General features: G+C 39.6%; 1 protein-coding gene across 10 annotated transcripts in view; it reads right to left on the reverse strand.

Annotated features, from left to right (window-relative positions):
* Positions 1-8,993: 8,993 nt before the first annotated feature.
* Positions 8,994-25,191, reverse strand: part of Gabpb2 (GA binding protein transcription factor subunit beta 2) — a 41,829-nt gene continuing 25,631 nt past the window's right edge. For 9 of the 10 annotated variants that reach the window (XM_048814876.1, XM_048814875.1, XM_015502959.2 and 6 more), the window contains 4 exons: positions 23,773-23,886; positions 20,481-20,666; positions 10,639-10,772; positions 8,994-10,484 (listed from right to left, as the gene is read on the reverse strand). In XM_048814876.1, coding sequence (XP_048670833.1) covers positions 10,185-10,484; positions 10,639-10,772; positions 20,481-20,666; positions 23,773-23,886 — 734 coding nt within the window. In that variant the 3' untranslated portion in view covers positions 8,994-10,184. The remainder of the gene's footprint in view (positions 10,485-10,638; positions 10,773-20,480; positions 20,667-23,772; positions 23,887-25,191) is intronic. The other variant, XM_015502958.2, reaches the window with a different exon arrangement.

Consider the following 25,191-nt stretch of genomic DNA (forward strand, 5'->3'; position numbering starts at 1 on the left):
CGGCGGGGGTGGTCGCCAGGGCGTGTTTCGTGGCGCGCATGCGTAGCCTCGCTCAGCCGACGCTCTGGCCACGCGCCGCAGGAGCCGGCTCGCCCGCGCTCGGCCTGCGCGTGCGCACCGCGGTGTTCCATTTTTCTGGCTGGTGTTGGTTACAGATACCTGTTCATTACTTTGGGTACCAGTGGGAGGGACGAATGCCCACCTGCCTCGCCCACACCTTGCGTTGAGGACAGTTAAGGCTTGTGCGGGTGGTGACTGCTTTTGAGGATTTGCAAGTCAGGTTTTTCTTCCGCGCGTGGCCGCAGCGTCCGCCCGGCTTGCGCCCTAGTCCGTTCCTGCGGCGCCGCCTGGAGGCCGCACTCAGCCCTGCAGCCCCTGGAAGCCTCCCCGGTGGCTCACCGTTCGCCCCACTGCTGCTCTTTTGATTAGTTCGGTACGGGATTTAACCCAGGGCGCATGACCCCTGAGCCTCGTCCCCAGCCCCTTCTTTTATTTTTACTGAGAGACCGCGATCTTCCCGCTGCAGCCGCTGGGATTGCAGGCTTGCGCCGGCTTCGTTTGCTCCCAAATGTTCGTGGCGGGAAACTTGGGAGAAGAGTCTCCTGGAGAGAGCGGAGCTTGCTTCTGCTTCCCCGTTTACTACTTGAGACCTCCGTTCTGCCCTAGGCCCCTGTTCCCTCCTCCCTGAGCACCAGGGTGTGCCAGCGCTTCCGAAGGAGAAGTCGGGGGATGGCTCCTTCATCATCCGCTCACGCTTAGGGTCTTCGAACCTTTGCGATCTGGTTTTTAATGAGCAAGGCTTTCCCTTTGCATCCTCATAACTCCACTTGTACGTTTAACCCTCAAGGTGGGGTTTTTTTTTTTGGGGGGGGGGACCAGGGATTGAACTCGGGCACTCGACCACTGAGCTACGTCCCCAGTCCTATTCTGTATTAAGAGACAGGATCTCACTGAGTTGCTTAGTGCCCCGCTGTTCCTGAGGCTGGCTTAGGCTGACTTTGAACTCCTGAGCCGCTGGGATAACAGACTTAACCCTCAAGGGTGTGTGTGTGTGTGTGTGTACCCAGGGCCGTGTGCATGCCAGGCAGGCACTCTACCAACTGAGCTATACCCCAGCCCAGCCCTCAAGGTTTTGATATGTCCTCTGAGAGTGAGATATTCCTCATGACGCAGTTAGGCTTGTTTGGACAAATGTAGTTGTCCTCCAGAGTTTAACTTCTCCTCCTCCTGTGTGTGTGTGTGTGTGTGTGTGTGTGTGTGTTGGGGATGGATTCTGCCACTGAGCCACATCCCAGCCTCCCGATTTTTTAAATTTTTTGAGACAGTTTCTTGCTAGGTTGCTGGGGCTAACCTCAAACTTGCAAACCTCCTGCCTCAGCTTTCAGAGTTGCTGAGATTCCAGACGTTGACCACTCTGTGCCCTTTATGCTTGGTATTGTTGCACCAGAGTGGAGTAATCTTTTAGGGCTCAGTTCTCCCCTTCTTGCATGCCTTACTTAAGCTAAGATGCTTTGGGGCCATTGCTAGTGCCCTAGTATTGAGAAAAGAATGGAGGATCTTTCCAGTTACCTGACTTCATTAACTTTCAAACCAAGATGTTAAAGAAAGAATGAAGAAAAAAAAATGCGACTGTAGCCTTTGGAAGTTCTCAGAGGAACAAATTTCACAAATACAGTTCTTGCCCTGAAAGTGGTCATAAGCAAAAGGGGTGAATGATCCTCAGGTTTAAATATAGTCCCAAAAGAGAAGTACAGCCATCCCTCTGTGTCCAGGGGGATTGGTTCCAGGACCTCCCTATATCAAAATATGGGGCTGGAGTTGTGGCTCAGTGGTAGAGCGCTCCTCTAGCTCATCTGAGGCACTGGGTTTGATCCTCAGCACCATATAAAATAAAGGTATTGTGTCCGTCTACGACTAAAAAAAAAACATTTAAAAAAATATGCAGATACTGAAGTATAAAATGGCATAGTATTTACATATAACTGCCACACAGCCTCCCTTATACTTTAAATCATCTTGACTACTTATTATACTTAACACAGTGTAATAATGATAAGGAAAAAAAAAGTCTGTACATGTTCAGTACAGAGGTAATTGCCCCTCAAACATTTTCAACCTGCAGTTGGTTGAATCTGTGTGTGTGGAACCAGCCCATGGATATGGAGGGCCCGCTGTACATATAATAGAAATTTAATCTTGTAACTGCAGATAGCAACAACTTACAGGTTAAAGTCCTGGTTGTAGTTTAATTGTAAAAAATGTTCAGTTATTAGTATCTGTAAGAGTATGGTGACTTCTTTGCCAAGAGTGTCTAAGTTGAATTCTTACAGATAGTGGAAGCGACTTTGTTGCAGTGAGAGCAACAGTCCTGGGATTCTACCATTTGTTTTGTATGTGACCTTGGCAATTCAACAGCAGTTCAAAGCCTGTTTCTTTTGTAAGGAATGGAAAGAACATATGCCAATGGGGATTTGTAAAGCATCCTAAAAATACAGGTTTAAATTGTTTAGTGGGAAACAGTTATTTGCCCAAAATAAAGTAGGCCATTACCAAGTATGTGATTCATTAATACTCATGAGATACCTCTTTCTGACAGACAGTAGTGAGTAATAAATTAAGGGGATGAATTAAAAGAAATAATTATTGCTGACAAAGAGAGGTAAACACAACCTCGATTAAGGAATCTGCTGATGGTTTTTAAAAATCAAAATATTATCTCAAACTTTGTCTTTAGAAAAACCAGAATGTGCCATCAGGAGGATAGAGTCCTCATCCTTGGGGATTTCTAAGCTGATTTCTCAGAAGCATCCTGGGAGGTTATAGAGAAACCAGGGCCCCAGCAGGCAGTCCATCAGCTTATGTAAGGCTTTGGGGACCTGAAACTCAAAAGGTTCCATAGTCACAGAGCTCAGAAAGCTGTTTAGCATCTTGAGTTCTTTGGGGGCTAACTCACAGGGGCCTGAGCTATTATTGTCACTCAGACTTGTGGCTCCTTGATGCCACCACCACACAGGTGAGTCATTCTTTGCTACTTAATCCAGCAGTTGACCCTTTAGAGCGGTTGACTCATAAGAATTTAAGGTTATAGGGCTGGGGATGTGGCTCAAGCGGTAGCGCGCTCGCCTGGCATGCGTGCAGCCCGGGTTCGATCCTCACCACCACATACAAACAAAGATGTTGTGTCCGCCGAGAACTAAAAAATAAATATTAAAAAAATTCTCTCTCTCTCTCCTCTCTCTCTCTCTCTCCCACTCTTTCTTTAAAAAAAAAAAAGAATTTAAGGTTATAAACTAGCTGGAATAGGGTCTTGCTAAATTGCTGAGGCTGGTTTTGAACATTGTTCCTCTTGTCTCAGCTTCTTGAGTTGCTGATTATAGATGTACATAACCACACCTGGCAGAGGTCACATATAGTCTGCCTGCCTGCCTTTCTTCCTTTCCTTCCCTTCCTCCCTTCCTTTCTTTTTTGGTATCAGGGATTTAACCCAGGGGTACTCAACCCAGTTATATCCCCAGACCTTTTTATTTTGAAACAAGTTCTCGATAAATTGCTCAGGGCCTCGCTAAATTGCTGAGGTTGGCTTTGAATTTGCAATTCTCCTGCCTCAGCCTCCCAAATCGCTGGGATTATAGGCATGTGCCACCATGCCCAAGCTCTATTTTAATCTTCTATATTTTCTACCTATTGATCTCTTGGGAGTAGCGAATTCTCACAGAGAAAGAAAATCTTAGGGAATTTGCTCTAGTTCATGTTTTTTCTCCCCATCATTTAAGAACATCATCCATCAGCTGGGTGCACTCCTATAATCCCAGTGGCCCAGGAGGTCAAGGCAAGAGGATCAAAGCTAGTCTCAGCAATTTAATGAGGCTCTAAGCAACTTAGCCAGACCCTGTCTCAGAATAAATAAAAAGGGCTGAGGATGTGTGACTCAGTGGTTTAGAGCCCCTGGGTTCAACCTGTGGTACAAAATTTAAAAAAATCACCCATCAGAGAACTCTAGGTTCCTGTCTCTCCAATTCCCTTCAACCTCCTTTCCTGTCTTCCTGATGATATCTCTCACCAGGATTTTAATTTGAAACTACTCTTAGTTATTTGCTTCTCAAGGCTCTTCAAGTTCCTGCTCTTTTTCCTTCAGCACAGCAAAGACCTAATGTACATTTATGAGGCACTTGTCAGAAGGAAATCATAATTAATATATGCACAGTATTTGTTGACTATACGTATTTACCAAAAGCCAATTATCACCACGTAGCCTAGCATATGCAGGTGTTCAATTTCCTAAATACCGACTTCGAGAGTTTGCCTGGAGATTCTAGTTGTTGAATGCAGATGTTAGTATGTCCTTGAATTTGGTGTCATCCTCCTTTTAAAAAGAAAGGTAACCTGATTGCCATTGGAGTGACACTTGAGAGCCCTATACACTACATGGGGACACCTGTTAGCTAGCCAAATAAGTTTGTTCTACTGTGGCTATCAATGGGGCTTGAGCTACTATTACCAGACTGTTCCTTGTATTTACCTAATAAATGTGTGCTCATTAGGACTGAGGCAGCAAACACAGGAAATAACAGAAGCTGAGAAGCCAGTAGAGCAAACACACTCTTTCCAAGCCTCCCTGAGCCTATAGTTTTTTTCCCCTACTTCTCAGTATTGACTCCCACACAAGACACAGAATAATTTCCTTTAGCTCCTATTCTCCCCTCTTGGTAGTTTGCTTTTAGAGAAAGGGTTGAGGGAAAAGTGGAGGAAGGAAAAATGTACATTTAACAAGGCCAGTCAAAAGCTTTCTTTTTTCTCATTTCTCTTCTTGCCTTGAGTTGCTCAGCCTGTCAAGAACACCAGGCTGAAACAGATAGCTAGTTATGGGTATCAACAGGATCAGAGACTAGATATAATTTTTGCCTAAGAGATTAAAAAAAAGCTATTCAATGATACTCGAAATGATAAGACTTTGACATTTTATTAAGAAACATCTTTATTTCAAATGATAGTACAAAAATTGTATATATAATATAGATTTGTATAGGTATGTGTGTGTATATATATATATACACATACATAAATGCTCATACACACAGACATACAGACTTCCTCATCAGAATCAAACTCTATCCTAAATTTAAAAAAGTAGGATATTTAAGTTTTCCTAAAAACATGCTGTACATAAAGCTGTCAGACAACCTGAAAAACTGAGGACATTGTGAACAGAATGTAGGGGCACTCCTCCCTGCTGCCCCCCACCAAATGGCCTTGGCAGAGGAAAGCATGTGGGGCAAAGCCAGGAAAGAGTTGTTACCATCATTATTGATAGAGCTACATGCCTGAAACCAACTGGGAAAGCACAGTTAAATAGAGGGTGTGACCTAGATTAATTATCAGAAACAAACTGCATCAGAATAAACAAAATATATGGTAGGGAGGGGAGTGGAGAGAGAAAAGATAAGGCCCAAGGATTTAAAATGACCTACTAATTAAGTTCTAGTGCCTTAGAAAGACTTAATGAGATAAAAACAATGAATCACAAAAGCAGAAGCTGTAGAGTGGGGGCAGAGGAAGGGAGAGAGAGATAGACAGGGAATCACAATTTCCTGCTATTAACAAACCAAATTGCTACTATAAGAGTCTAGGAATGTCACTCTATTCCCTAGTCCTAGAGAGGTTAAAAAAATTTTTTTTTTTAAATTAAAAAGGGTTGCACCAGAGGCTCAAAGTTATTTAATTCTAATTCATGCCTTTCTTGTTCCTGCTGTCTTGGTAAATAAATTGGCATAGGAAATAACTACTAACTCAGAAGGGAGAAAGAATCATCACATAAAATGGAGATGGACAGAAGCCTAGAGTACATACGTACAGGTGGGCTTGACATGCATTCCATTTTAAAGTTCCTTTCCCAGATGGGTCTGGACCGGAGTGGAGAATAGGAAGCCATTCTCTAATAAATTAGGACAAAAACTGATTCCCAGTCATTATTAAATTTCTAGGAGTTCATTACATGCCTCAGGTCTTCTAGCTCTGGAGGTCCCTAATGTTGTTAGGAAAGAGCCACACAAGCTTTCTCAAAATGAAGATCATTTCTCAAAATAAGATTTCTAAACTAGGAAAATGGATGTAGGGAATATCTTCCTTCTGCCATGCTGCCTTGGCTCTCTATCTGGTGAGGTTTTTCCCCACTGAGGGATGAGATTTTATAAATGTCAGTCAAAACAGCTTCCACAAGAGTGAAAGGAGGCCTGTCTGGTGAAGGGGCAGCTCCATTTCTGTCCCTACTCAGCTCTGAACCTTTCACATACACGATGTCATCACACTGTCTGCTGAACAAATTCCCTTTAAAGCCAGGCGCTGGCTCTCCCGAAGCCTCACCCCTCTGGTTTCTCTTTTTGCCTATTAAAGCACATCTCTCAGAAGCAGGCAAAGTAATGCTTTCTCTTCCTCCGTGCATTCACTGAACCCAAAGAAACCCTATGTGTTTAATGAATAAAAAGTTTTCCAGGTTACACCTGGTGCTTTAGAGCAGAACCTCAAATAAACGAAGAGAAAATGGGAAAATACATATTTATAAACATACACACTAACGCATACCAGCAAAGGGGTTCAGAAACTATCCTCATCATACAATACCCAACTTCAAATGGAGGGACCTCTGAGAAATTAATTTCTTTTACATTAATATAAAGAAAGAAATCATTTTGTATACAGAGATTTCTAGCATCACAAAACAAGCAAAAATTTTAATTATGCAATAGTAAGGCTGAAGAAGAAAGAATGCAAAGTAAATAGCTAAATGTATATCTGACAAGAGAAAAAAACATCTTTAAGGACTGAGTTCAAAACACAGAAAATCCTAAAGCCATGTTTTTCAGTATTTCAGTCAAGGGATCTCAACTCTGGCATTACAATTAAGAGATCCCACAGAGGTAGTAGTGGGAAGCAAAATGCATATTTATATGTTTATAATTAATTTCCCTGAAGCTTTGGAAAAAGGTTTAAGACCAAAATGCAAATGTAGGTTCTAAAATTCTTGACTTTAATACTGATACAATTAAAGCAGCTTCATTTTAATGTAGAGAACTATCCTAAACTCCAAGTTTCTCCTGCTCAAGGACCAACTCTGAACCACCTTACTTCTCAATAATCCAATCTTGCCAGTAAACTAATTGTAATCCCCTAACTCAGAAGACCTAACCCACATTTTCCTAACTTCCATGACTGACCCAGAAAGATATGAAAAATTCAGACATGGTATTGTAGTACTGCATTCAATGCCGAACTTCTGATTCTACAAAGCATCCTGAGCTACCATTCTCTTCATGGCAGTATAACTGTAGACCAAATCCTATTTCCCCTCTAGGGCATGCTAAAAGGTCTATTCCAAGTAAATAAAAATTAATACCTTTTTCCTCTCCACCCCTTTACAGACATTTCCCTTCTTTCACTCCCTACTCCAGCCTCTCCAATAAGAAAATAACCTGTTTGTATTAGAGACTTTGGGAGAGGAGTGGAAGATATATTCCTCAGAAAGAGTAATAAGAATTCCTAAACAGTTCCCCCCCAAAGTGGGACTCTCTATGCTCAGAAAAGAGTGCTAGGTGGATATTCCCTACTACCAATCAGTAAATAGCCCAGAGAACGAAGTAAAGTTTCAATTTTAATTTTTTTTTTTTTTTTTTGCAGTACTTGGAATTGAATCCAGGGGTGCTTTATCACTGAGCTATACCCTCTGACCTTTTTAATTTTTTAATTTTGAGACAGGTTCTTATTAAATTCCCCAGGCTGGCCTCAAACTTGTGATCCCACTGCCTCAGTCTCCCCAGTTGCTGGGATTAAAGATGTGTGCCACCACAACTGACTAGGTTTAGATAATTTTTGCAGCTAACCTCTCTCTACTCCCTCAATGGGGGGAACAGCACCAAAACATGAACAAAAGATATCTAAAATGGTACTTGGTCCCTCTATACTTACTTAAGCTAAGACTCTGAAATGCCATAGAGCAGTTTATTGTTAGTACCTGGTTCCCAAAAGGACTCAGAAAAAAAAGAAAAACATGCAAACAGGACAAGGATGATATGACAGTAGATACTAAAATTTCATCCTTAACTTTACCTAGGCTTCTCCACTTCATATCCCTGTCATCCCCAACAGCCGAGAATAATCTGTGATCATCTGGGAAGTGCTAGATACAACGATACATGGAGAAAACCTAGCTAATGGCCAATAGCCAAGGTTAATTTCAAAACTGGTATTTTGCTTATAAATGTCTAACAGCCAATTCTGTTTTTTAAATTTAGTTTTGGGAATTATATTTTCAGTCTATTTTGAGCTCAAAATGATTCTGCATCTTCAGAACACTGTAGCAATTTACTTTACTAATCAAGGTAAACAGAACCATGTTAACTGTCAAGTTTTTTTCCAAATTAAAAATGCATGTTTTCCCCATGATCATTAATTGAGAAAACCATATTCTAAACAGTCATTCAAATGTTTACTTGGCACATCTCCCTCTGGTTTCTTCTTCTAATAATTTACAATAAAGCAAGCAAGTCTAGAATAATGAGAGCCCAATTTCAAAGGCAATAACCTCTGCAATGTAACCTCTCCACAACCTCTCCCTCCCTCTTTCTTCGTCCCTCCCTTTCTCTCTCTCCATCCATACACCTTTTTTTTTTTTTTTTTTAATACTGGGGATTGAACTCAGGGGCACTTAGCCACTGAGCCACATCCCCAGCCCTATTTTGTATTTTATTAGAGGCAGGGTCTCACTGAGTTGCTTAGTGCCTCACAGTTGCTGAGGCTGGCTTTGAACTTGTGATTCTCCCGTCTCAGCCTCCCAAGCCGCTGAGATTATAGGCATGCGCCACCACACCACCCTTTTTCTTTTGAAAAAACTGCATGATGACACACAAAGAAAACCCAGCAATGAGACACTTTCCAAAGTCTCTGGGCAGCAGGAGCAGGCATAGTGGGAGAAAAGGGAGGAAAGTAAACAGGACAGAAACTTTGGTTCCGTAATTTATGGCACTGATAGTTATTCCCTTGTCAGCATACACTGAACACCTGTAAGGCACAAAGCTCTGTAGCAGGTCCAGGCTTACAAAAACAGAGCAGCTGACTCATCCTAAATCAAATGGAAACAAACTATACATCATCAGCATTGCTCTTTGCCACCCTCCTTTGTTTTGCACTTAAGAGGACATAAGCTCCACAGAAAAGCAAATGTGTCCTAAGTGACACAAATTCAACAAAGTTTTATAAAATTAAAGAGTCTGAGCCTGATATTACATAAATAATGTTTGGAAGCAAGTTGTATGGACAACAGATTACCCTCCTGATTGCAATTTTATAAAATCCAGCCAGTGCAAAGTTAGTATCCCAAGACAAGAGTTCCATAACCCTGCCAGCCTCTTTTAGGCCACCTACCAGCACTCAAAATACAGACTGGGGAATTCAGGTATTATGTAAACTTCTACACATACAAGTTTCCTTTCCAGTTTTTAAAAATTCAATTTCAGTTTCATTCTTTTTTTCTCATCCTTTCTTTGTGGTGCTGGGGATGAATCCAGGACTTGGGGCATGCTAGGGACCTGTTCTACCACTGAGCTACATCTATATCCCTAGCAGTTTCAGTTTCTTACACTGGCATCTGAGCTATGGACACAAATTTATCAAGCAATTAAAAAATTTTTTTCTAGTGATATTAACTCAGGATAGATGGGAGTGCCTGCTCCTTTGGAAGTGGAATATATTCCTTTCCTCTTCCCCAAAGCTTGCTTCTAAATTCCCTCCTAATTAGTTTTATAAATTTAAGGCAAATTTTCAGGTCACTTGATGGTATAATTACTAAAGGCTTTTGGTGTATATGCATTAGGAGTATTATCTTAAAATCTTTTGATACAAAGTCAGTTATTAAAAAAAAAAAAATCAACGTACAACATCTATCACTTTTACCTGTATGCTTAAAGCAACAATGTGAGCTGAGAAACTTGGTCCTTATTCTCTCTTGGCTCCCCAGGAGAAGCATTCCCTAAATACAGCTTCGAATTTTCCAGTTGCATACAGTTTTCCTGGGCCCAAGCATTGTACCCTGCCATAGTTTTCTTGTTAAGGACATCCTTAATTTTAATACAATGTTTGTGCTCTGTATTTTCTTCTTAAAAGATGAACACAGGGCAAGTTGTGGCCCTTATATGTTAAGATGAAACAGTTTCCATGGAAACTCCAGTATGAGGCTCTGTGGTCCCCCCTGACCTAGACACTTGTGTTTCTCTTTCTTCCACCTCCCCCTCTGTGACGACTACGGCATCTATCTCAGCTACCTCTTCCACCATGGTGAACTCAACTCCATTGGGCTGCTGCCGGGCCATAGCCTCCAGTTTGAGGCGGTACTGTTCTGCCTCCTGCTCTTTCTTTAGGAGCTGGTGTCGATATTCCTGGGCTCTCCGATTGGCCTCCTGGAGTTGCTGCTGTAGTAACTCTCTTTCTCTGCCTTCCTGTAAAGTAAACCATATCACCACCAGGTAAGAATTCCAGATCACAGATTATCCAGAAAGTAGACAAAAAGATGAAGAAGGGTTCAGGCTTCAATATTACACCTTCTGATTCTTTCCTTTTTCTTCTCTCCATCATGGCTAAAAATCACATTACCTCGCCTTCCTCCATACTGTTTGCCATCTCTTCTATCCTTGGTTTCTTTGCCAGTGGCAACTTCTCTACTTCTTCTTCCTCTTCCTCTTCAATTACAGTCTCTTCTGCAACCTGACCAGCAGGTACAGTTAGAACTATAAGCCAAAGAACACCAATTGGAGGGGATGAATACACAGTAAAACAAAGAGGCTTTGCTTGCTTTTTTGTACCAATTTTTTTTTTTGTATTGAATATTGAACTCAGGGGTGTTCAACCACTAAGTCACATCCCAGCCCTTTTTATTTTTTATTTTAAGACAGGGTCTCACTAGGTTGCTTACAGCCTCACTAAGTTGTTGAGACTGTCTTTGAACCTGCAATCAGGCTCCTGCCTCTGCCTCCTGAGAGCTACTGGGATTATAGGTGTGTGCCACCACACCTGGCAGGTTTTGCTTCCTTTTAACTAGAAAACAAAGTGAAATACATTCTTTGACGTATTGTTTTTCATATCTCTTTAGATTTACAATCAAAAGATAAGGCATGGCCCTGCAGAGAGAAACAGGATTAAGGAAGGACTAAGGCAAGGCTCAGGAAGGTATAGATTTTTAAGCCCAGAAACCACACAGGTAAATCCCAGGTTTGAGGCTCTTACATAAAGAGATTTGACTCCAGCAGGGTGCAGTGGCACAGGCCTGTAATCCCAGCAGCTCAGGAGGCTGAGGCAAGAGGATCGCAAGTTCAAAGCCAGCCTCAGCAACTCAGTGAGTCCCTAGGCATCTTAGTGAGACCTAGTCTCTAAATAAAATATAAAAAAGGGTTGGAGAAGTGCTCAGTGGTTGAACACCCTGGGATTAAATCTTTGGTAGGAAAAAAAAAAAAAGATATTTGACTCTAGTTTAGTAGCTATGACCATCCAGTTTATGATTTCTGTGGGAATAATCTGTCTAAAGAAGGCCAGGATGCTGGTGGTATAGCTCAGGGATAAAACATACACTCAGTATGCATGAGACCCTGGGTTCAGTCTCCAGAACCAATAAAAATTTAAAAAGTCAGAAATCCTTATATACAATTATTGAGAAACTTCCTTTTTTTAAAAAAATATTTAGTTTTTAGTTGTAGTTGAACACAATATCTTTATTTTTATGTGGTGCTGAGGATCAAACCCAGGGCCTCACACGTGCTAGGTGAGTGCTCTACCGCTGAGCCAAAATGCCAGCCCCAGAAACTTCTAATGAAAGCAATTCACCATTATACCTAAAATAGTTATTTCTCTTCCCATAGATAAGTGAGAGAAAAGTTGACATGCATAAAACATACAAAAGTTTTAGAGAAAAACTTGTAAAAGAGAGAGAAAAGTTGACATGCATAAAACATGCTTTACATACCTATAAGAATGGCTAAAATTAAAAATGCGATAATACCAAATACTAGAGAATGTAGGGAACTAGATTGTTCATAAATTGCTAGCAGGGATGTAAAATGTCACACCTAGAAAATAACTAGCAGTTTCTTACAAAACTAAGTATGTACTTACCATATGACCCAACAATTACACTCTTGGGCATTTACTCCCCCAATTTGAGAATTCATGTCATATAAGAACTTGTATGAGAATTGGGCTTGATGGCAGCATGCTTGTAATCCCAGCTGCTCCAGATGCTGAGACAAAGAATCAACACTTCAACGTCAACCTCAACAATTTAGCAGGCCCTAAGCTATTCAGTGAGCCCCTGGCTCAAAATAAAAAAATAATAAGGGCTCATCAATGGTAAATTGCCCCTGGGATAAATACCTAGTACCAAGGGAAAAAAAAAATCTGTACATGATTACGCATAAAAGCATTATTCTTTGATAGCTGAAAACTGAAAAGTATTTTCAAGTATCCTCAACAGGTGAAAATATGGATGTACCACAACATAATAGCTTGGGTATACCATAGCACAGTATGGATGTACCATGATATTTATTGTACTCAGCAATAAAAAGGAATAAACTATTGATACAAACAACATGGATGGATCTTAAGAAAATTAATTATACTGGGAGTAAAAAGGCAATTCTCAAAAGGTTACCTACTACATGATTCTATTTATTTAAATGGTGTGTGTGTGTGTGTGTGTGTGAGACTAGTGATCAAATTCAGGGCCTTGCATCACATATGCTGGGCAAATAAATACTCTATCACTGAGCTGCATCCCCAAGCCACATTTATATAACTTTGTGTGTGTGTGTGTGTGTGTGTTGCTAGGGATCAAACCCAGGGCCTCATACATGCTAGACAAGCATCTTACTACTGGGCTATATGAGGTATATCCCAAGCCCTATAACTTTTTTTTTTTTTTTTGGTACTGGGTATTGAGCCCAGGAGTATTTCACCACTGAGTTATATACCAACCCTTTTTATTTTGAGACAAGGTCTAGATAAGTCACTGAGGGTCTCATTAAGTTGCTAAGGCTGGCCTTGAACTTGCCATTCTCCTGCCTTGGCCTCCCGAGTCCCTAGGATTATAGCTGTTACCACCACATCGGGTTATTGAAAAGACAAAAAAATCATAGAGAGAGAACAGAATAGTTAGTGGTTGCTAAGGGTTAGAACAGAATGGGAAGGGAGGTGGCTGTGGATATAAGGGTATCACAGGGGTCCAGTGATGAAACTGTACTGTACCTTCACTCTGGTGGCTCTTGTACAAATCTACACATATATTAAAATCACACAGAACTAAGTGCACATACATATACAAGAATGCATGTAAAACTGGAAAGGTCAGTGAATTATAACAATATCAACTTTCTTGGAGCTGGGGTTATGGATCAGTGGTAAAGTCCTCGCCTAGCACGTGCGAGGCCCAGGGTTCAATCCTCAGCACCATATAAAAGTAAATAAAATAAAGGTATTATGTCCATCTACAACTAAAAAATAATTTTAAAAAATATATCAACTTTCTTGTGAAATTATAATATAGTTAGGCAAACTGATACCATTGAAGAGAAACTCGTTGAGGATATAGATTTCTCCATAGTATTTTTTAGAATGATACATGAATCTTATGATGGTTTCAAAATAAAAAGTTAATTAATTAATTAATTTATTTATTTTAAGAGAGAGAGAGAGAGAGAGAGAGAGAATTTTTAATATTTATTTTTTAGTTTTCGGTGGACACAACATTTTTGTTTGTATGCAGTGCTGAGGATCGAACCCGGGCCGCACGCATGCCAGGCGAGCTCGTTACCGCTTGAACCACATCCCCAGCCCCAAAAGTTATTTTTATTTTATTTTATTTTATTTATTTATTTATTTTAAAGAAAGAGTGGGAGAGAGAGAGAGAATTTTTTTAATATTTATTTTTTAGTTCTCGGCGGACACAACATCTTTGTATGTGGTGCTGAGGATCGAACCCGGGCCGCACGCATGCCAGGCGAGCGCGCTATCGCTTGAGCCACATCTCCAGCCCCCCCAAAAGTTATTTTTAAATAACTTTTATAACTCAAAATAAATGTTTTTTGGGCCAGGTGCATTGACACATGCCTATCTCAGCGATTTAGGAGGCTGAGGCAAGAGGGTCACAACTTCATAGCCAGCCTCAGCAACTTAGCAGGGACCTAAACAATTTAGTAAGACCCTATCTTAAAATAAAATATAAAAACAGCTGGTGATGTCACTCAGTGACTAGTGAGCAACATGAGTTCAATCCATGGGCTCAATCACTAATACCAAAAAAAAAACACCTTTTTTTTTTTTGGTACTGGACATTGAACTCACGTGTGCTTTACCACTAAGTTACAACCCCAACCTTCTTTATTTAGCTATTTTTTTTTTTAAATACCTGATTGAACTCTGGGGCACTTAACCACTGAGTCATATCCCCAGTCCTTTTTTTTATTTATTATTTTGAAACAGGGCCTTCCTAAGTTGCTTAGACCCTTGCTAAACTGCTAAGGCTTTTTTTGTTTGTTTGTTTGTTTTTTGCGTGATCAAGCTATTTATTTATAAGGTTCTATTAAAATTAGATTTTTAATTAATAGTACACTGATACAAAAGAAAATTTTGCTATCCTCTTTTAAGCAAGATTTTCAAGTAATTCACAAAAGATAGTAAAAGGTTTTAGCCACCTTTGAAGGAAGTTAAAAGAAGAAGGGAGCAAGTGAGAAAAAAAATTGATCTATGTGCTTTGTGCTGTTTTTATTGGGTCTGGCTTTTAGAAAAATGAGTCTTGAAAAAATTGAGGTCTTTCTATAGCTATGTGGCTTTTCTGTTTGTCTTTAATATCTTTTGTCTCTCTGATTTTTTTTAATATTTATTTTTTAGTTGTAGTTGAATACGATACCTTTATTTCACTTATTTAACTTTATGTGGTGCTGAGGATCGAACCCAGTGCCTCACGCATGGCTGGCGAGTACGCTACCACTTGAGCCACATCCCCAGCCCTTGTCTCTCTGATTTTTTAAAAAATATTTTTTAGTTGTCAATGGACCTTTATTTTATGAGGTGCTGAGAATCGAACCCAGTACCTCACACATGCTAAGCAAGCGCTCTACTACTGAGCCATCACCCCAGCCCTGACACTTTGGTTTTATTTCATAATAATCTGTGATCCTATTTTGATTGCTTTAAAACTTTTTTTGTGTGTGGTGCTGGGGATTGAAGACAGGGCTTTGTGCATGCGAGGCAAGCATTCTACCAACTGAGCTGTATCCACAGGCTGTTTTAAAACTTTTTGATGTGTTTAGCAGTTTCCAAAATCAAATTTCAAAATGAAGCCTTTCTGAACAAAAACTAACCTTGGGATTTCCAGGAGTACTGGAAGTCTAAAAGCGACATATTAGACCTAAATTACAAGGAAGCATTATCAAATAAGGATGCTTAAGGCTGTTTTTTTTTAATATTTATTTTTTAGTTGTAGTTGGACCTAATACCTTTACTTATATATTTATTTTTATGTGGTGCTGAGGATAGAACCCAGGGCCTCACACGTGCTAGGTGAGCACCTTACCGCTGAGCCACAACCCCAGTCCCCCCACCCCACTAAGGCTGGTTTTGAACTTGCAATCCTCCTGCCTCCCTCAGCATCCCAAGTTACTGGAATTACTGGAGTGTGCCAACATGCTCAGCAGTCCTTTGTATTTTTTTGAGACAGGATCTATCTAAATTGCTGTGGGTAGTGGTTGCAGTTATAGCTCAGTAGTACAGTGCTTGTCTAGTACCTGTGAGGCACTGGGTTTGATCCTCAGCACCACATAAAAATAAATAAAATAAAGTTACTGTGTCCATCTACAAATTTAAAATTTTAAATAAATAAATACATTGCTGAGGGTCTTGCTAAGTTGCTGAAGCTGGCTTCAAACTTGTGCTCCTCCTGTCTTAGCCTTTCAAATTGCTGAGATTACAAATGTGCGCCACATGCCTGACTTTATTTTGTCTAACTATATGTAAGGCACCAATATAAAAAAAAAAAAAATTAGAGTTTAAAAAAAACCCCTTAATAACTACATTCACAAAACACTAGTATACTAGTATTGTATAAATAAGAATTCATGATATCATGGGGCACAAGGCTCTCAGCTACTCTGGAGGCTGAGGCAGGAAGAATTCAAGTTCAAGGCCAGCCTCAGCAACTTAGCTAGACCTTGTCTTAAAAGTTATTAAAAAAGGGGCTAGGGATGTAGTTCTATGGTAGAGTGCTTGCATAGCATTGTGTAGGGCCCTAGGTTCAGTTCCCAGTACTGCAAAAAATTTTTTAAAAAAGAATTTATATCAAAATTTGAATTATAAGGGTTTAATTCCTATGCTATCTTCCTATAATACAGAGATCCAACAATTCAAATAATTTGAAAATTTAAAAATTCCCAAAATCATTTAGACCAAGTCAAAATTTTGGTGACAATAAAGGCAATTATACCAAGGCTGTGCTTTTCAACTTCCAATATTTTTAAGAAATGTAGTTGTAATGATTGGCTTCTTTTTCTTTCAAAGAAAATTTTTTTCGGTGCTGGAAATCAAATCCATTGCCACACACACATGCTAGGCAAGGGCTCTACCACTGAGCAATATCCTCAGCCCTTTATTTTATTTTGAGACAGGGTTAGGCTGCCCTCAAACTTGAAATACTCCTGTCTCAGCCTCCTGAGTAGTTGGGATTATAGGCATGTATCACCACACCTGGCCAAAAATGATTTTTTTTTTCATTGCCGGATATCAAACCCAGGGAAAAAGTAATTTTTTAATATGGCTGTTTATTATGTCTCACTATGTTGCCTACACTGACCTCAAACTGACCACAATCTTTCTGCTTCAGCCTGTTAAGTAGTTAGGACTTCAGGTGGAGGCCACAGTGCTCAGATTTCAAAAAAAATTTAGGGCTAGGGGTACAGATGTATGGTAGAGCACTTGCCTGGCGGGCATAAGGCCCTGGGTTTAATGCCCAGCACCACCAAAAAATAAAATTAAAAAAACAAAAGAGCAGACACAGTGGTGCACACAGTAATCCCAGCAACTGGGGAGGCTGAGGCAGGAGGATAGCAAATTCAAAGCTAGCCTTAGCAACTGAGTGAGACTTGTCTCAAAAAAATAAATATAAAAAGGGCTGCAGATGTAACTCTGTAGTTGAGAGCCCCTGGATTCAACCCCCAGTACCAAAAATATTTTTTAAATTAAAAAAAGTAAAAGTCATAGAAACATGTTGAAAAACTTCTACCCATCCCCAGCTATCCAGTAATCCTTCCCAGAAGGAAGCAATTTCTTTGATTTTAATTATTTATTTTTCACCCTTAGGAAGCAATTTCTTTCTAGAGGCATTCTAAGTCTAAATTTACATATATTTCCCCATTTGAAAATACAAAAATAGCACACTCTACACACTATCCTAAATCTTATACTTATTACTTGACAGTGGTGTATGTGTGTGTGTATATGTGGTACTGCGGACTGAACCCAGGGGCTTAAGGATACTAGGCAAGCACTTTTCCATTGAGCTACATTCCAAGATCTTTTATTTTGAGACAGGCTCTCACTAAATTGCTAGAGCTGGCCTTGAACCTGTAATCCTCTTGCCTCAGCCTCCTAAGAGGCTGGGATTATAGGCATGCACCTATTAGGCTCCTTTTAATGTTTAACAATTACAAAAATAATGCCGTAATGCATAACAGTATATAAGTCATTTCTGTGCGTTTAAATATAAATTAATAGAAAAATAACTGCTTAATCAAAAGGTATATGCATTTTGGGGGGGGGGCATAACTGGGGACTGAACCCAGGGATACTTTACCACTGAGCTACATCCCCAGCCCTTTTTAATTTTTCAGTTTGAGACAGGTGGCCCGGATTACAGGCATGTACCATTGTGCACTGCTTGCATCTTTAATTCTGAGAGATACTGCTAATTTGCTCTTTAGAGGATAGATTAATGCAAAATCTTACAAGTGATTTATAAGAGTGCCTGTTCGTCTATACTCTTGATAGTTTAGTGTTATCATGGGATCTCAGTACAATATTTCTTTGCATTTCTTGTTATCAGTGAAGCAGGTTAAACATTTTCACTTTTTTTATTTACTTATTTTTTAGTTGTCAATGAACCTTTACCTTATTTATTTATATGCAGTGTTGAGAGTCGAACCCAGTGCCTCACACATGCTAGGCAAGCGCTCTACCACTGAGACACAACCCCAGCCCCCATTTTCTTTTCTTTTCTTTTTTTTTTAAAGAAAGAGTGAGAGAGAGGGAAAGAGAGAATTTTAATATGTATTTTTTAGTATTTGGCGGACACAACATCTTTGTATGTGGTGCTGAGGATCGAACCTGGGCCGCACGCATGCTAGGCGAGCGCGCTACTGCTTGAGCCACATCCCCAGCCCCATTTTTTTTCATTTTAATTTTTTTATTTATATATGACAGCAGAATGCATAATTCTTATTACATATAGAGAGCACAATTTTTCATATCTCTGGTTGTATACATAGTATACTAACAATTCGTGTCTTCATACCTGTATTTTGAATAATAATTATCATCACATTCCACCATCATTAATTACCCCATGCCCCCTCCCTTCCCCTCCAACCCCTCTGCCCTATCTAGAGTTCATCTGTTCCTCCCATGCTCCTGCTCCCTATCCCACTATGAATCAGCCTCCTTATATCAAAGAAAACATTTGGCATTTGGTTTTTTAGGATTGGCTAACTTCACTTAGCATTATACCCTCCAACTCCATCCATTTGCCTGCAAATGCCATGATTTTATTCTCTTTTATTGCTGAGTAATATTCCATCGTGTATATATGCCACATTATTTTTATCCATTCATCTACTGAGGGGCATCTAGGTTGGTTCCACAGTTTAGCTATTGTGAATTGTGCTGCTATAAACATTGATGTGTCTGTGTCCTTTTAGTATGTTGTTTTTAAGTCCTTTGGTATAGATCGAGGAGAGAGACAGCTGGGTCAAATGGTGGTTCCATTCCCAATTTTCCAAGTAATCTTCATACTGCTTTCCATATTGGATGCACCAATTTGCAGTCCCACCAGCAGTGTATAAGTGTGCCTCCCACCCCCCCATCCTCGCCAACACTTATTGTGGTTTGTATTCATAATAGCTGCCATTCTGACTGGAGTGAGATGAAATCTTAGAGTGGTTTTAATTTGCGTTTCTCTAATTGCTAGTAATGATGAACATTTTTTCATATATTTGTTGATTGATTGTACATCATCTTCTGAGAAGTGTCTGTTCAGGTCCTTGGCCCATTTATTGATTGGGTTATTTGTTTTTTTGGTGTTTAGCTTTTTGAGTTCTTTATATACCCTAGTGATTAGTGCTCTGTCTGATGTGTGAGGGGCAAAGATTTGCTCCCAAGATGTAGGCTCTCTATTCACCTCACAGATTGTTTGTTTTCCCAGCCCCCATTTTCATGTTTTCAAACGAGGCATCAGTATTTTCTGTGAACTATTAGTTCACACTATTTGATCTTTTAATTTTTTTTTCAATTTTTTTTAGTTGTGGATGGACACGGTATATTTATTTATTTATTTTATGTGATGCTGAGGATCGAACCCAGTGGCTCTGCCACTGAGCCACAACCCCAATCCTGATCTTTTAATTTTTAAAAAAATATTTTTAAGTTATACATGGACATAAAATCTTTATTTTGTTTATTTTTATTATCAAAAATGTGTTTTTGTTTATAAATCGGTGCTGAAGATTGAACCTTCACATGTGTGAGGCAAGTGCTCTGCCACTGAACCACAACTCCAGCCCCCTTTGATCTTTTTTCTATTACTGTATCAGATCATTGGTTTTTACTGACAAATTTTGTATATATTAGAGGAATTAGTTTTTTTCTGTTTCTTTTTCTTCTTCAAAGCTTGTTTGTTTCATCTTTTTTTTTTTTTGAGAGAGAGAGAGAGAGAGAGAAAATTTTAATATTTATTTTTTAGTTATCAGCAGACACAACATCTTTGTTTTGTATGTGGTGCTGAGGATCGAACCAGGGCCACACGCATGCCAGGCGAGCGCGCTACCGCTTGAGCCACATCCCCAGCCCTGTTTCATCTTTTATCTAGCATTCTTCCATTTCCACTATTTGTCTTAATGCCTCCGTTTAAGGGAGTGTGGTGTGGAGTGTCTAGAATATCTTTTTGTTTTTTTGTACCAGGGATTAAACCCAGGGGTGCTTAGCCACTGAGCTATATCCCCAACCCTTCTTATGTTTTATTTTATTTTGAGACAGGGTCTAGGTAAGTTGCTTACAGCCTTGATAAGTTGCTGAAGCTGCCTTTTTTTGAGATCCTCCTGCCTCATCTTCCAGAGCTGTTGGGATTACAGGTGTATGCCACCATACTCAGCTAAAATATCTTTTAATAATCAGAGATAACTCACCTTGCTGTCCATCTTGCATAGTTACAATAAATGGCTGGCCAATGGCTCCAGTAGGGATTGCAGTTTGGATATTACCCAAAGGGACTCCATCAGTTACTATGGTGATGACTCTCTGGCCTCCACTCCCCACCACTTGCTGGATTGATGAGTCAACAGAATTTCCCTGCACGATTTCCTCTGAATTGGCTAGAAATAATAAAAGTAAAATTTCAGCTTTTTCAAAACAGGAGTATAACAATTTCATCCTCCTTGAAACTGATATTATTAAGGGAGGGAGAAAACTGCAAAAGAAAAAAAAGTTAGGCTGGGCTCAGTGATCACAGAGTTTTTGTGGATAATGTGAAGTCAGAGGAGAAAAGAAAATAGAGAATGCACTAGAATAGTTTTTTTTTTTTTTTTTTTGGGTACTGTGAATTGAACCCAGGGTGCTTTACCACTGAGCTACATCTCCAGCCCCCACCCCACATCCCTGCTTTTTAAAATATGGTGCTGAGGATTGAATCCAGTGCCTCACTCATGCTTAGGCAAGTGCTATTACCACTGAGCCACAACCTCAGCACCCCATCCCTTTTTATTTTGAAATAGAATCTCACTAAGTTGCTTAAGGCCTTGATAAATTGCTGAGGCTGGCCTTGAACTTGAGATCCTCCTGCCTCGGTCTCCTGTGTTGTTGGGGTTACAGTTGTGGGCCATGGCATATGGTTTAAAATCGTATTTTCTACAGTGTTTTTATTAAGTTTATTAGTAGCTTTCAATAAAGATGATTTCTATGTATAAAATGTTAATATGTTTGAACTTTTTTGTTTATTTTGTACTAAGTATCAGAGGCTTTAATAGGCTAATGAGCATTGTGATTTTCTTATAGTGTATAAATTATGGTGATTTTAACCAATATATTTGGAATCCATTTTTTTTTTCTTCTCTTACTGTTTTCTTTTTTACACTGGGGATTGAACCCAGAGGTACTTTACCAATAAGCAACATCCCTAGCCCATTTTGTTTTTTATTTAAGACAGGATTTTACTAAGTTGCCAACATTGACCTTAAACTTGCAATCTTCCTGACTCACCCTGCTGGGTCACTGTGCCAGGCTTAGAACCTTTTTTTTTTCTTTATACAGTGAATCAAACCCAGAGGTGCTCTGCCACAGAGCTATATCTCCACCTTTTATTTTGAGATAGGGTCTCGCTAAGTAACCTTGAATTTGTGATCCTCCTGAGCTGCCAATAATATACATGTGGGCCTCTTTAGTCTCCTGAGTTGCTAGGAATATAGGTATGGTCCACTGCAACCGACTCTTGGAACACTTTTTTAGTGAGAATCTTTTTTTCTTTTCTTTTGGTCGTACTAGAGTTTAGGGCCTGCACATGCTAGGGTTGTGCTCCTCCACTTAGCTACATCACCAGCCCTTTGTGAGCATAAGTAGTCAAAGTATTGAAGATAGTAAACAAACTGTATGACAGGTATTTTCTCCCATCTGATAGATCAACAAGAGCTAACATTTACTGACTACTTTATGTGCCAGCTACCAGTCTAAGAGTTTTACATGCGTTATGTTGAATCAAGATTTTCAGTCTTAGCAGGACATAGTGGTTGGTGTACACCTGTAATCCCTGCTATTCTGGAGGCTGAGGCACAAGGATTGTATATTTGATGACAGCCTCAGCAACTTAGCAAGACCTTGTTTCAAAATAAAAGTAAAAGGGCTACGGGCTAGACATGGTAGCAGATTCCTGTAATCCCAGTCTCAAGGATTCAGTGAGGCCCTAAGAAGCTTAACAAGACCCTGTCTCATAATAAAAAATAAACATGGCTAGGTATGTAGTTCAGTGGTAGAGTACCAGGAAAGAAAAAAAAAAAAAAGATTTTCAGTCTGATTAATCAATATCCCTAATCACTATTAGGGGAAACAATTCCTGTCATTATGACATTTCTCGATCTAAAGAGTCACAGGTAGAATCCTGCAATAATAAGTGGGATATGAACCACCCATATAAGATACATTTGGGAAGAATGCAAATATATCATTCACATCTCTTAGAAACAAAGAATAGTTAAATGTTAGAGCTGAAAGGAACTAAAGACCTGGAAAAGTACAATGATTTATCAAGATCCAAGAACAAAACAAAAGATTAGCAAGAATGAGTTTAATATAATGTTTTTAGGCTGGGCATGGTGGCAAATGCCTATAATCCCAGTGGCTTGGGAGACTGAGGCAGGAGGAATGAGAGTTCAAAGCCAGCCTCAGCAAAAGTGAGGCACTAAGCAACTCAGTGAGACCCTGTCTAAATAAAATACAAAATAGGGCTGGGGATGTGGCTCAGTGGCTGAGTGCCCCTGAGTTCAATCCCTGGAACCCCCCCACCCCCCGCCAAAAAAAAACCCCATATATATAATGCTTTTCCCTCTGCTGTACCACTCTCTCATACATGTCTGAGGAGATATGTTTATGAATACTATCTGTCAGAAAACAGGACTGAATTGGAGGAATGTTCTCACTACCCAAATGTAAACCCTAAGACTTCTCCCTTTGTAGACCACTTGGTCTGATTAAGTGACTTGAAAACTCATTTTTAAGTATCAGAAGGGTACAGTGTCAGGCACAGTGGTATGTGCCTGAGATTTGGGAGGCTGAGGCAGGAGGATCACAAGTTCAAGATCAGCCTCAGCAATTTAGTGAGACCCTGTCTCAAAATAAAATTTAAAAAAGGACTGGGGGAATAAAAGGACTGGGAAGGTAGCTAATACAAAGTAGAACATTCCTGGGTTCAATCTCCAGTACTACAACAACAACATTGGAAATGCCAAAGCAATATCAATATCTCCAGTAAAAATAAAGCAATCCCAGCTTAAGTACACAGGATATGATGATAAAAAAGGTAGCAGTCCCATGAATTTTGATACTTTAGTACAAGATATCTAGCTGCTATTTTGAATCATTCTATGATGGCATCAGTCAAAACATAACAATAACTTTTAAAAGTCTGCTAATACAAAACTAAACATTTCAACCTGAATCAAGTGGAATCAGGGCAAACTTCAAGCTGTAAAAATACAAAGGAAGAATTCAGTCATTGGTATTACTCAGTTATCTGAAAATATCTCAATAATTTTCCTTCTGATGTTCTGTGACATTCAGTATGTGGAACATACTAAATGTCTATATATCCATTTTCTTAAGTGCTTCTAATTAATTACAATTCTTTAATATATTTCATGCAAATTAAATCTGCTGGAGATTTAAAAACCAAAGTAGAAATGGTAATTCATCCAGCAGACATCCCTTACCTACCTGTGGCTCTGTGTGAATTGGAGAGGGGGGCTGATGCCTCAGCAAGGGCTGCAAGGGTGGCCAGCACTGAGGTGGTAGAATTTGAGAATTGTACTGTTGAGGCATGGGGGTCACCTATTTTAGTAAAAAAGGCAAATGAGGTACAGTGGAGAGAATAAATTGAGGCACACTAAAAAATAGCTTATTAAATCAAAAGTTTAGCTTTTCAATCTAATGTCCTTAATCTTGTTCTCCAATCCAAACTGATATAAAACATTTACCACAGAGTTAAAAACTCTTTTTAAGCTGGGCACACGCCTGTAATACCAGCAGCTCAGGAGGCTGAGGTACGAAGATTGTTTCTAAAGCCAGCTCCGCAATTTAGCAAGGCCCTAAGGAACTTAGTTAGACCCTATCTCAAAATAAAAAAAGTAAAAAGAACTGGGGATGTGGTTCAGTGGTTAAGCGTCCCTAGGTTCAATCCCCAGTTCAAAACAAAACAACCCCACCTGTTTTAAGATCTAAAAAGTGTTTCCTTTGAAGTAGATTATGTTGATATACTCTGGCTACTACATGCACCTCATTTGATCATTCTCTTGGTAATGCCAATGCTGAATATTAGTGGTCAACATGCCACAATTGCTGCCCACTCCTTAGGCTGGCTATTCCAGACTCTGGTTAGAAGTCTTGAAAGCATGCCTGACCCAACCTAAGGAATGGTTAATGGAGCCGACTTTTCCTGCCCTTTGTTCTACCATACTACCTCTGTTCACTAGCTAGATAGATGAGAAGAATAGGACTGACCACTAGTGTAAGGACAGGTAAAAGCCTCAAGTTCCACATACTGAATGTCAAACTGGAAGTAAAATGGATTAATATTAAAAATAATAATTATCGACTTTAGTTAATACATGATGAGCTGTTTTAAAAACACCCTTTTACTCTTATATCTGTGTGTTATTCTCACAGCTTAGTTCTATAAGGAAAGCATATTAGATTTGGCAACAGGGCATGACTAACTTTATGAACCAAAAGAGTTGCTCAACAGTGGTAGAAATCTAAATTTTATAAAATGAAGTGCATTCTGACTTTCACTATAATTTTGGAGATACTGATTATGTATTATGGATTTCTTGCCTTTTAGCTGCAGATATGCCATTCTTTACCCCATGTCAAAGCTAGAGCTGGACGCTATAAACACTTTCTGTTAGCTGGCATGAGATTAAGCTTTGTCATTATAAAAGTTGTTGCCGCTTTCTATATTGGCTAATCCTATATTCTTTTTTTTTTTTTTTTTTTAATGACACTATTATTCTTACCTATTATTCCACTGATGCCAACTTACTAGACCCCTGAAATGGAATCAGGTGTTTTTAGTATATATAATGGTGCTTCCTTATCTTTGGTTTCACTTAACCTACAAACACAATCCAGATATTC

This window comes from Marmota marmota, unplaced genomic scaffold (assembly GCF_001458135.2).
Source record: "Marmota marmota marmota unplaced genomic scaffold, marMar, whole genome shotgun sequence".
NCBI classification, from domain to species: Eukaryota; Metazoa; Chordata; class Mammalia; order Rodentia; family Sciuridae; genus Marmota; species Marmota marmota.